At 45.0% G+C, this 13,044-nt stretch overlaps 2 protein-coding genes across 11 annotated transcripts in view; one reads left to right on the top strand and one right to left on the bottom strand.

Moving 5' to 3' along the window:
- LOC129180902 (prickle-like protein 1) overlaps positions 1 to 8,341 on the top strand; it is a 40,819-nt gene extending 32,478 nt beyond the window's left edge. For all 3 annotated transcript variants that reach the window (XM_054775218.1, XM_054775219.1, XM_054775217.1), the window contains 2 exons: positions 188 to 1,057; positions 1,149 to 8,341. In XM_054775218.1, coding sequence (XP_054631193.1) covers positions 188 to 1,057; positions 1,149 to 1,996 — 1,718 coding nt within the window. In that variant the 3' untranslated portion in view covers positions 1,997 to 8,341. The remainder of the gene's footprint in view (positions 1 to 187; positions 1,058 to 1,148) is intronic.
- LOC129180903 (periphilin-1-like) overlaps positions 1 to 13,044 on the bottom strand; it is a 71,020-nt gene that overhangs the window by 24,090 nt on the left and 33,886 nt on the right. For 2 of the 8 annotated variants that reach the window (XM_054775224.1, XM_054775228.1), the window contains exon 10: positions 3,683 to 4,383. The exons of 5 other annotated variants lie outside the window; for them this stretch is intronic. In XM_054775224.1, coding sequence (XP_054631199.1) covers positions 4,189 to 4,383 — 195 coding nt within the window. In that variant the 3' untranslated portion in view covers positions 3,683 to 4,188. Of the gene's footprint in view, positions 1 to 3,682; positions 4,384 to 4,885; positions 10,307 to 13,044 lie in introns of those variants that run through there. One more of the 8 variants, XM_054775225.1, reaches the window with a different exon arrangement.

Here is a 13,044-nt window from a genome sequence, read left to right as displayed (position 1 = left end):
GGGACGTTATTCATACCTAGTCAGCCCCCGGACAGCATGCACATGTAAAGGGTCTGCATGCGTTTAAAATCAACTTTACTCGTAAGTCCAGTAAGATGTTTTCAGTAATGATCTTTTCCTTTCGCATCTGCCAAGACTGGTTAACTAGCTTCTACTGGTAACCTCTCAACAATTTTCTACTTTCCAGGTGTTGACAATGCCCAGATGACCTACGATGGTCTCCATTGGCATGCCACTGAGAGCTGCTTCAGCTGTGCCCAGTGTAAGAGCTCCCTCATGGGCTGCCCCTTCCTGCCGCACCAGGGTCACATCTACTGCTCCAAAGCCTGTAGTCTGGGGGAAGACGCACAAGCCACCGATTCCTCCGACTCGGCCTTCCAGTCGGCACGCCCCCGGGAGTCCCGTCGCAGCGTGCGTATGGGCAAGAGCAGCCGCTCGGCTGATCAGTGCCGACAGTCGCTCCTCTTTTCGCCGGCAGTCAACTACAAGTTTCCTGGATTGAGTGGAAACCCCGAGGACACCATGACCCGCAAGTTCACCCATTTCAACTTATCTGATGAGCATTTCTGGAGGGGGTGCGGTGAGGAGACACAGGCGCCTGAGGATCAGGCGGAGGAGTGGGCGGAGCATGAAGACTACATGACTCAGCTACTATTGAAGTTTGGGGGAAAAGCGGTCTTCAGACAAGACAATGACTCCAGACCCACAGGTTTTTGGGTTGCAGAAAAGGCAGCAGCAAAGAGGAAGCAGGAGTCCTTCAAAGCTGGTAGCGGTGATGGAGATGGAAGGGGAAGTCTGGCCAGCAAGAAGTACCAGGCTGACATGTACTGGGCCCAGTCGCAGGACGGGCTGGGGGACTCAGCCTACGGTAGTCATCCGGGCCCGGCTAGCAGCAGAAAGATCCAAGAGTTGGAGCTAGACCACGGGGCTGGAGCAGAGTTGGGAGATGAGTCGCAGTGGTACGGCAGCTCTTTGGAGTGCATCACAGACCAGTTCAAGAAGACAGATCAGAGTGTCCGAGACTCCGTGGACTCATTGGCTCTCTCCAACATTACTGGTGAGAAGCGACATGGTTTCATGAGCACGTGATAATCATTTCATTACAAGAGTGTGTGCAGAAGCAGCCTAAACGTATTCTCACTTCTCAGGGACCTCAGTGGATGGTGATACTAAAGACACACCTTTGGTTTACTCCATGCAAGGCTTCCACGAGGCTGAGGACTGTGAGAAAACAAGCAACATGGGAACCCTCAACTCCTCCATATTACACAGGAGTGCAAATTCCCTGAAGAGCCCTGCATCCGAGCAGGAAGAGGAAGCAGAGGAAAATGTTGCAGGGGAAGGAGCAGCGCATCTTCCAGAGGACAGACCCAAACCACACGTCCCTGCTCTGAGAAGGACACGTTCGCAGTCTCGGCAGCAGCAGGTGAAATTTTCGGAAGACGTCGTAGACCATTACGGTGACCTCCCGGTGCGACAGCCCCCCATGAGTGAGCGGACTCACCGGAGAGCGTTCCACTTTGAGGAGCAGGGCCAGGAAGTTCATTCCAAGGGGCGCAGCCATCATCATCACAGGAGGCGTCACAGCCGCAAGTCTCGCTCGGACAATGCTCTCAACTTTCTGCCTAAAGAGAGGGGCTACAAAGTGGACCGTAGAGGGAACCACACCCATGGCCATTGGAAAGACCTGGCTTTCCACGGACACCCGCCTGCTGCCACAGTGTCAGACTACAGGCTTCAGGGATCAGCCGTAGGGAGGTTCTTAGATCTGTGGGGGGAGGATGACGACTGGTGCTCTACATGTTCATCCTCTTCCTCTGATTCGGACGAGGAGGGCTTCTTCCTGGGTCAGCCTATCCCTCAACCTAGACTGCTTAGACATTACTATACTGAAGACCTGCCCAGCCCGGTGGCAGGCGTGTCCTCCCCTCCTTGTGGTCAGTGGACTAAATCCAAAAAAAAAGGGCATAAGAGTAAAAACTGCATCATATCTTAGGCTTTAGTCTCACAATTTGGTTCTTCTCTGCATTTTTCCACAAAAGCTAAATGCTTGCTATGTCATATTTCAATTAGCTTCTGTGGCGTTACGATCTGCTGGTAAATTACTACAATGTTGAGTTCAGAGTAATGCATATTTATAAAAAACACCCATGGAAGTATGTTGGTGTTACACGTACATTCTGTAGAGATAAAATGTGGCTATTTTTTTTTAACCTCGGCTTAAGCCTAGGTCACAACCGGACGTAAAATGTTTAAGCCGTGCAATTTGTGGCGTTCCCCAAATCGCTGCGTTTTTAATTGCTGGTGGAGAACCTACTTGTGGTGATCTTGGAGTAAGATCACCCTGCACGTAGGCAACGTACAACCTGGAAGTGGAACGTGCGTACCATGCACCAAACCTGAGGACGTTTGCTTCATCGGTACTGCCGACGCATGGAAGTTCTAAGACCAACGTCAGTCAAACTTGCAATAAAAGTACTGACCTCGCGTTCCATGCGGGCTTCCTATGAAGGATGAAAGAACCACGCGTGAGCTGTACGTCGTGCATATTAACCACGTAAGATCTGTGCCGGAAACGTGATTGGTTCTGCACATGCACGAGACGTACGTCTCTTCCTCCACTTGCAAATTTTATCACAGAGCTTCTGCACCATTACGTGCTGTGATGTTTTATTTTTTTTCAACTTCTGAACATAAATGGTCAATAAGCACATGTGATAGGTGTCATATGGTGGGGGTTGTTATTAAAAGACTTGATGGTCTTTATTCACCAAGCGTGACCTCATGCAGCACATGCACAGATGCACCACAGGCGTGTACGTCATGTGACGTAAATAACAATACTGTATGCATTGCAACAGGAATCACATAGAAATATATATTTCCATACGTATTACAATAGAGACATAGCGAAGAGGAAAAATAGTAGAAATATACATTGATCAATACAAATACAGATCAATAAAGCATAGAAAACAAAGCCCTGCAGCTTTATATGCCCCACTCTTCACGTGATGGATGCACTCTCACCGTACGGGCGACACACCACCCACTTACCCCCCCCCCACGCACGGACCACGTAAGAAATATCTGAACGTGCGTTGGCTGCACTCATTGCGTATGTGGTGTGCACGTGTGACACGCGAACATACGGAGTCTGCAAGTGGACAAAACTGACATTTTGCCCAAACCTGGCACCAGCAAAACGTAGGAAAGACGCACGTTGGCCGTACGGACGACGCACCAAGATGTACGAAGTGCGTAAGTTTGTCTGGCAACCTGAAAAAAAACGTAAGCGCCCGTAGAGATTGACATGACAAAGAACCTCAGCGGCCGGTCTTCGGATCCAAAATCAGCACGTTACACACGCACACCGTCCGTGCGTTTCTTCGGGGTTTTGCACGTAGACGGGCGGTAGTAACCCGTACGACCAGTTATGACCTAGGCTTACTGGCACGCTCTTGTACCGTTAACACCAGTTTCCCCCCCAATGAAGGTGGTCTTAAACGTCTTTTAACCGGCATTCAGAAACACGTTTGTAATGAACCAAATTGCATTGTATAAAAGTATCAACTGGAGTATCAGCTCCAGATAAATCATTGGAATAAAAAAAAATGTCAGGATGTGTACTGTATATACGTTACCCCACTCCCACAAACATGTACAAAAAACACTGAAATCATTTCATTCAAGGTCATTCTTTTATTTGCAAGCCAAACTATAAAATAGTCTTGCCTAGTTTGTCATTGAAATTGGACAAAGGAGCAAACAGTAAAATATCATGTTATGTTCATGTTGGTCCACCAATACTGTTAAAGGCATCGCTATCGATGCCACACACCTCCCCCCAGGGCACGGCTTCTCCACTGGTGGGGCTGCCAAACCCACCATCACCCCCCAACCACAAACTGCGACCCAAAGTCAAATATTCATTCATTCATTCATTCATTCATTCATTTCCTATGCCACTGTCCTCACTAGGGCTACAGGGGGGATTCTGGATGCTGCTGATCCCGCCTGACAGACAGGGTACAGCCTAGACTGGTTGCCAGCCAATCACAGGGCTCTTTACAAAAGTATGACAGTGTGTGTATACAAGTACATTTAAAAACATTTCATGATGATTAAAACCAAGGCTTTGAATTCATGTGACGTGTAATTGATAAAATCATGAGCATTTTGTCCATCTTAGCTGGGGGTCCCTGACAACTCCAGCGCCTCATCCAGTTCTTTCACGTAGTGCCTGAGGGTGGCCAGGCAGTGGTCTTTCATCTCGGTCAAGTTGGCACTGAGAGCCCCCTGAAGCAGCGTCTCCAAAGTGGGCTCCTTGGACACCAGCATCTTCACCACTGTGGAAAACGTCTGGCAATCCTGCCTATAATGCTGCACCACAGTAATCAATATCAATCAATCATTCAATATTAATCATTCATTCACACATGGGGAGGCTGTTGGGGGTTAGGTACTACGGTCTGGACCAAAAACAAACATACCTGGTGTGCACTTCACTGCTGTTGGCTTTAGGGGCATCCGATACAACTTTGATACTTTTGATACAAGACTGATGTTGCAGCCTTGGGTAATGGCCAATACGGATATTGATCCTAGGTCAGCAGGAATCATTCATACTTTTATGACTTATTTTCTATGGAATCACAGGAGTGCCAAAATTAAAAGGGAATACGTGTGGAAATACAAAGACAATCAATAATACAAAAAAATATACAAATGTAGTCATATTCTTTTTCCATTTTGTCTTTGTTTTTCCTGTTTTGTATTTGTCTTTTCCACTTGCGTTTTCTCATTGCTTTTAGTCATGACAAAGGCAAAAGAATGATTTCTGTATTGTCTTTGTTTTTCCATTTTGGCGTCGCTTTTCATGTTTTGTCTTTGTCTTTTCCATTTGCGTTTCGTCATTTAGTAATGACAAATGCAATAGCTTGCAAATGCAAAATGATGACGACTCCATACGTGATTACACGATTTCTGCTTGCAGTGGCTATGTCGTTATGGAAACTCGGGAGCCCGGAAAAAATGTACCGGACAGAAAGTAGACGCAAGTACACGTTTATCAAAAGTAAACAGGGAAATTTAAATAAGATAAAATAAGGCATTTACCTGCTTAAGATTGCACCACACTGCTTCATCCATATTTGCAATCATCAACGCAGATATAGCCTTTAAAGACTTTTTTATCAAAACTTTCCATGACATCTTCCACCAACCGTGCAATTGCTCATAATTCTCGTTGAACACGTCTTTTCAATTTGTCCACCATATTTAAATTTCCCCCGAATGACCCGCCCACAGCAAAGGCTGTGTAATGACAAATGCAATACCATGCAAATTCTTTTGCATTTGCAAGCTACTGCATTTGTCATTACTAAATGACGAAACGCAAATGGAAAAGACAAAGACAAAACAGGAAAAGCGATGCCAAAATGGAAAAACAAAGACAATAATTCAATCATTCTTTTGTCTTTGTCATGACTAAATGCAATGACAAAAGGCAAGTGGAAAAGACAAAGACAAAACAGGAAAAACAATGGCAACATGGAAAAATAATATTTTTGTATTATTGATTCTCTTTGTATTTCCGCATGCATTCCCTTTTAATTTTGGCACTCCTGTGATTCCATAATTTTCCAGTGTGGAATGTTAGCAGAGGCTTAATCAAGTCATATCAGACAAACAGAAAACAATAATCAGCAACAGTAGATATGAGAAAAACAGCCATGTAAGTCCTTATGCATGTGCTGTACAGTTTGATATCACGTAGTGAGGTATATTTATGCATGTGCTGTATAGTTGTAGTTACAGTATCATGTAGCAGCTAGGCTAGTAGCATCATGTAGTGAGGCTCAAGGTGCTCACTGAAGCGTTAAACCCGACATTACTCATCACCAACTGGAGCTGTTCTTGCTAACTGACTGACTGACTTATTGCTGTCCTGTGGGAGTTTCCCGTGTGATGCTGCTTCAACTGCACAATGACTTTAGTCACCAACACAGGAAACTTGTGCATGACAAGTTTTCCACTCGGCTGCATCGTCTTTTTCTGGACTTGAACAAAAAATACTACCACACAGCCACCATCACTCCTATTCCATGCTACTTTATTGTTAGCACGTTAGCACACACTGTTGTGATCACGTGCGATCTAGCTGGCCCCTGCTGGAGTGGAGTCCAGAATGGACACCTTGTATCGGACTGCCAGTATTGGAGATTTTAAATGCAGGCCAGAGTAATCATTTTTTTCTTTCCTGATATCGGACCCCTATCCAACATAAATATCAGCTCGGGACACCCCGTGTCTCCCTCTGTGTGTGTGTCTGTGTTTTTAAAAGTATATTTTCCTTAAATGTAAGCTAACAAATACAAGAGAATATAAAAAGTCAGCTACATATTCAACCCAGCTGCCCAATCAACTGTTTACCTGATGCACGTTCTTTCCTGCACAGCCTTTGGTCACAAGACAAAAATACAATAATGTGAACAATAACCAAAGTGTACCAAAGTGCAGACCAAGTATCTTTTGCTTTATATTTCTGGCCTTGACCAGAGTAGTGAAGCACCAGTGATCCACCTTGCATTGCTCACGTTTCATCGAAGGCATATTTGCTTACTTTACCACCAACTTCAATGGAAGCTAATTGTATTGGATCCTTTTCTGCCGCAGCACACGCAGAAACCAACACCAGCCTGGCAGCTGTTCCTAAGCGTGAACTCCATGAACCCATTCCTGGTAAACTGGTGTATTCCACCAAACAGGTGTGTGTGTGTTCATGTGAGCATACTTAAAAAGGCAAGGTGTCAAAAGTCTTTTAGTGCACTGCAGCATTCTTTGGCACGGTATCCTAACGAGCTCTTGCATCGCTCACGGACTTTACTGCTGACCTAAAGTGGCTGTTAAGTTCGTTCGTAGGCCCCCCAGGTGTGAACTCGCAACCCTTCATCACCTTCATGTGGGACCAGTTACTCAAATAGGGCCGGCCGGGATAGCCAGGTCCTCCAAAATACTTGTACCCTTCAATCAGGGTCAACATGCACTGAGGCTCATGGCTGGTGAGGCACTGACATCTTTGGAGTTTTTCACGTAAATACAGGATGCTCATTAACAAGACAAAAAAAACAATAATTGACTTTGCTTCAAAAATATCTTCCAATTGTTTTTAAATACAGTGGTCCCTTGGTTAACATCTGCCCCGGTTAGCACCTTTTTCACTTAACAAATGATGCCTTAGCTTACGTTCGCCCACTTGTTTAACATCTAAAATGGCATTCGGTTTGTGTACACCGCCATCTGGGATCACGTGGCCATGTGATTGAGCAATGCGCAGTGGGCTGCGGGCGCTATTTTTGGTTGTTTCTATGAGCGTTGTAGAGACATACACCACGTAACAAACACACAACAGAGAAAGGCCATGGACCGTACGAGACAACACCTCCCAGTTTTAGGGCTTAAAGAGAAGAGCGTGGTCATTTCAGAGGTATGTAGATGTGACGGGAGTGCTCCACGTGTACACATCTACTCCGCTTGGGTCTCGTCTGACATCCATAACACTCATTTCTGCTTCCAACAACAAAACATAAGCATTCAGAGTTAGCTAGGCGTGTTCACACAGTCCAACATAGCACACGTCACCACACACCTTATAAGGCATCCTCACCGACACTTCCACCACGTCACTGCCGCCAGCGCTTGGTTTTTGATCATTTCCTACATCAAAGTCAAGGTACGTGTTTATTGGCTCCACAGCGTTCACATTTACTTTGGTATATTCATGCAAACTGTGGTTCATTGTGTCTTATTTTCTTCTCTGATGGTTTTCTGGGTTGCTTTCTAACAAAACGAGGTAAAAGTGACATTAAATGTTCACTTGTCCATTCATTTGTCATTATTTTTGCATCATTTTCTGCATGTAACACTAGAATTATTGTATATAAAATGTGCTTTGTGTTAACATTTTTTGTTGTCTGGAAGGGATGAATTGGATTTACATGATTTTTGGTCCATTTTGGTTTGAGTCGGACCTTCTGGAACAGGTTGATGGTGTTAACCAAGGCACCAGTGTACTGTGTCTTGGGCCCATTTATGCATTTGTGTATCTGTACATGACGTACGCACACTCTCCTTCTCCAGGAAAAGTTCTCACGCTTTGGAGTAAACATCTGATCACCTTCTAGTGAGTTCAAACATCACTCCCTCACTCATACTTACCATGCTTTTTCAAAAATGAAAGAATGAATACAAATAGTGAAAGACAAGTCATACAGTATGTAGTATTGTGGTCCTTTGGTGTCAGTAATGTTACATTGATGAGACATGAGATTAGATTAGATTAACGCTGCATGGAGTCAGCCATGGCATGTCCAACATGAGTGAAAAAAGTTATCCTCCCATTCCTTGTGGAAGTGGTATGTTTTTGGCTTCTTACTTTGTCCTTCTTCCCTACTCTGTTTGAAATACTTTATTGGTTTAGAATAAATAAATTGGAAGCTAACCATTTAGCTCGCTAGCCTTCTGTAATTAAAATGGCAACATTCTCTTGTTCACATTTTGTGGATTCGCTCTCTTGTGGATTTTTTAAAGTGCAATTTTGCATGTTTTTTTTAACAGCGTATGAAGGCACATTGTGCCTGTTTTTGTATTTACTGCTGTTACCGGTAGAGGGTCATGTGAGAGGTGAAGGCGTGTCCAGATGTGCCCAGTTTGTCTCAGTAAATATAGCGCCACAACAATTCTGATTGGCTAAGGGAGAACCCGCCCATTGTGTTGTGATTCATGACAAGGGTCTACAGCCAATCTCCTTTGTGCAGTATTGCCTGTTTCCTGTTGTATGATCATACATGCTGAATGAAGGCAGAAGGTACGCGGCTGTAGGGTGCCTGGAATACTGTAAATGAATCTTGGGTTCATGAGGGACGAGGAGGAGGAATATGTTTTAACAAGGATACAAAAACACTACAGCCTCACGGCGCCATGACAAGCCACGATCAGAGGACTGAAAGTCGCTTCATGTGTCCAACCTCGTAAGACGATCATTAAAACGCAAAGGAAATTTGAACTTTGAGTGTTTAAACAAGAGAGAAATGTTCATGCCTGTGTGAGAAAGGTGTATAAAGTGTATGGTGAGGGTTTCTACAGCCTTAAAACCTATTGAATCATTGTACAAAAATATAGTTGGCTATTTTGCCGATTTTACTTATTGTGGGCTATTTTGGGAACCTACCCCCCATGATAAACAAGGGAAGACAGCATTGGATAGGTGTAAGAAAACCAATATTGGGCATGTCTCTTATAAATGCTTCACTATGAAGGTACGTGCTGTGGAAAGGCAACAAAGGAAAGGAAAACGTGCTTGTTGTCACCATGAATCAACGGACGTGGCGGATTCAAGATTCAAGAGTTTTGTTGGGAAACCTACGCTGACTAAACACCATTTAAGTGTCTGCAGAGGCTTTTTAGTTCCAACTATGGAGATGTTCATTTGTATGTTGGATTCTCAGGCAGAGAAAGAAGACAAAAAGGGTTGATCATGACTGACAAATGAGAATGGGTATGCATGAACACCAAGAAGAAGAGCCAAACAAAGGTCAACTTTATTCTCCTGGGGTTAATTCTTTGGCTCGACTCGCTCCAGCATGCTCGTAAAGTCCTAGACTTGGTTCAATCCGCCACCCTCAGCCCACTATTGGCTTTTACGGCTCCAGCAGAAGGGAAACTACAGAATGGGAAATAATGGCAGGATCCAGTTTGTTATTACAGCTATGAAGGAAACACTTGTAGTCCTCGCAGTACAACAACTAGCTACGGTATGTGCTCACAGAACAGTCAAAAGAAAATACCCCAGACTGTCAGATGCTTTAAAGTCTGGCAGATCTGCGTAATGACAGTCCTCAGCACAGAACAACATCAAGGCATGCAGGTACTCGGCGGGCGTGTTTGTCATGCTGACAGTGCTTAATATGACAGGCAGCATCTTCAGTAGCATTAAACAGTACCAACGGTCACACATGACAAAAACACAAGTCAATCATACCAAACACGAACATGAACATTAACCTAACACGGAATGACACTTTTTGTTTATTTGCTGTCTTGTACCCTTGTGTGGGGGCATCACCTACAACATAAGCAGCCAAAAAGCAAAATACACACTTGGATGATGATGGTTTGAATTCCAATTTGGTTTGGAGTTTGTTGTTTTTCCATAATTTTGGAGAGTAGAACTTTAAATAGTACCACCCGTGAAGCATTTGGTGATGTTTCTGACACCGCTGGATGGAGCTGCAACATGAGGTTCCTGGAGGAGGAGGAGGAACCTTACAATTTGGAGGTCCAGAACACACTCAGAAGTGTCAGGCAATATTCTCCTTTATGCAGGTGGGTCATTGTACTCTCAGGGAATGGAAGGCAACTCGACTGTTCCGTTGTCTTACAAGACATTCCACCTATCATCAATTCATGCTCAATGACTAGATAGGACAGCTCTAGTCTGATGAGAAGGTGCAGGATGCAAGTAGAGCTGCAACTGTGGACCCTCTACAGTTTGCATATCGCCAGAACCGTTCCACTGATGATACAGTCCACACTGCCATCCACACAGCCCTTTCTCACCTACAGGACCAGGACACAAATGTCAGAATGCTATTTATAGACTATAGCTCTGCTTTCAGTACAGTCAGCCCCCACAAACTCACAGATAAGCTCCTCGCACTCGACTTATCACCCTCCCTCTGTAACTGGGTGTTTAACTTTCTAACAGGCAGGCCCCAGTCAGTCAGAGTCCACAATCGCACATCCAGCTCAAGAATTGTGAGCACTGGGACCCCACAGGGGTGTGTGCTGAGTCCGCTCCTCTACAAGCTCTTCACCTACGATTGCGTGGCCTCCCAGAACAACACCAGCATCATTAAATTTGCGGATGACACTACAGTCATCGGCCTGATCACTGGTGGTGTTGAAACATCATACAGAAGAGAGGTGGCGGACCTCATAGCTTGGTTTCGTGCTAACAATCTCCTTCTCAATACAGATAAGACTAAAGAGATGATCATTGACCCAAGAACAAGGGAAAAGGAGCCGCCTAGACCCCTGGTTATTGATGAGACTGAGGTGGAGAGGGTGAAAACCTTCAAGTTCCTTGGCACACACATCAGCAAGGACCTCACCTGGTCTCACAACACCCAACAAATGATGAAGAAGTCCCAAAGGAGACTGTACTTCCTGAGAAGACTGAGGAAATTTGGCATGTCCACCACAATCCTGACTTGCTTCTACAGATGCACTATGGAAAGTGTCCTTACCGCCTCCATCACTGTTTGGTACGGTAACTGTACAACACGTGATAGGAAGGCACTCCAGCGGGTGATCAAGACCTCACAGAACATTGTTGGGGCAGCCCTCCCCTCACTGCAAGACATTTATAAAACTAGAGTCCTACGAAGAACACACAACCTCATCAAGGACAGCACACATCCACAACACTCATTATTCACACTCCTACCGTCAGGCAGACGCTACAGGAGTTTGAAGTCCAGGACCACAAGGCTGGCAAACAGCTTTTACCCACAGGCCATCAGGCTTCTCAACGAAGCACTCACACACGCACATGCTCAAAGCACTTTTATTTATTTATTTATTTATTTGTATTAATGTCTCTTCTGTTGTTGTTGTTTTATTAATTGGTATTTATGTTTCTGATGTTCTTATTCTTTCTTGTGTTTTCTTTCTTTTCTTGGGAGAATGAACAGAATAAGAATTTCATTGCATAGCAGAACTACCCGTTTTACTATGCATATGACAATAAAACTCTATTGATGCACTCCATCTACGGCCTAACCCGTTACTCCATTCGTTGAAACAACAAGCTTCAGAGTCAGCGACTAACTAAATCATGATTGTATTTTTGTGAAGCTACTGTACAAATATTTTGATTTTTTATGATTCAACATTATTTTAACAGAATATTCAAGCAGCAACCTGGTGTTTGTGCACTTATTTGCTTTGTCCCTTCAAATCTTCTATTTCTGAAAGAGGAGGCGGAAATTAAAAATGCTTTTTAAAAATACGATTCATTGATTAATCTAAAAAAAAAAAAAATCATCCGATTAATTGGTTATTAAAATAATCGTTAGTTAATCCAAAGTATTTATTATCCTCACCCAAACGAGACTGCTTTCACTCTTTGGAAAAAAAGGAAAAATACTCATGGGTGTGTGCTGGAATACCAACAGGTGGGGTCTGAAATGATGCAGGCGGGGGGGGAAGCATTTTAATTGCAGCCATGAGGGCTGCTGCACATTAGGCGATACTAACGTGGCTAAGTGGGCTTATAGTGGAAACACTTCATGCTGGCCCCCCCGTAGACCCACCACCTGCGAGGGCAAGCATAAGGGTCCGGTGCATTGCGTTTTGGGTGGCGGTCGGGGGCGGGCACCTAGGCGACCTGGTCTTTCGGCGGCCAAATCTGGTTCTTGGGACATGGAACGTCACTTCTCAGGCGGGGAAGGAGCCCGAACTTGTGAGAGAGGTTGAGACATTCCGACTAGATATAGTCGGACTCACCTCGACCCACAGTTTGGGTTCTGGACCCAAACTCCTCGAGAGGGGCTGGACCTTGTTCTACTCTGGAGTTGCTGCAGGGGAGAGGCGGCGAGCTGGTGTGGGCTTATTAATAGCCCCCCGGCTCGGTGCCTCTGTGTTGGAGTCAACGAGAGGGTCATTTCCCTACGCCTTCAGGTTGGGGAAAGGGTCCTGACTGTCGTTTGTGCATCTGCGCCAAACGGCAGTTCAGAGTACCCAGCCTTCCTGGAGTCCATCAGAGGGGTGCTGGAGAGCACCCCGACTGGTGACTCTATCGTTTTACTGGGAGACTTCAACGCCCATGTGGGCAATGACAGTGTGACCTGGAGGGGCGTGATTGGGAGGAACGGCCTCCTCGATCTGAACCCGTGCGGTGTGATGTTGTTGGACTTCTGTGCGAACCACAGTTTGTCCATCACAAACACCATGTTCCAGCATAAGGATGTCCATAAGTGC

Source organism: Dunckerocampus dactyliophorus, chromosome 5, assembly GCF_027744805.1.
Source record: "Dunckerocampus dactyliophorus isolate RoL2022-P2 chromosome 5, RoL_Ddac_1.1, whole genome shotgun sequence".
Classification (NCBI taxonomy): Eukaryota; Metazoa; Chordata; class Actinopteri; order Syngnathiformes; family Syngnathidae; genus Dunckerocampus; species Dunckerocampus dactyliophorus.
Note: the sequence above shows the minus strand (reverse complement) of the source record. Positions and strands in the feature narration are given on the sequence as shown.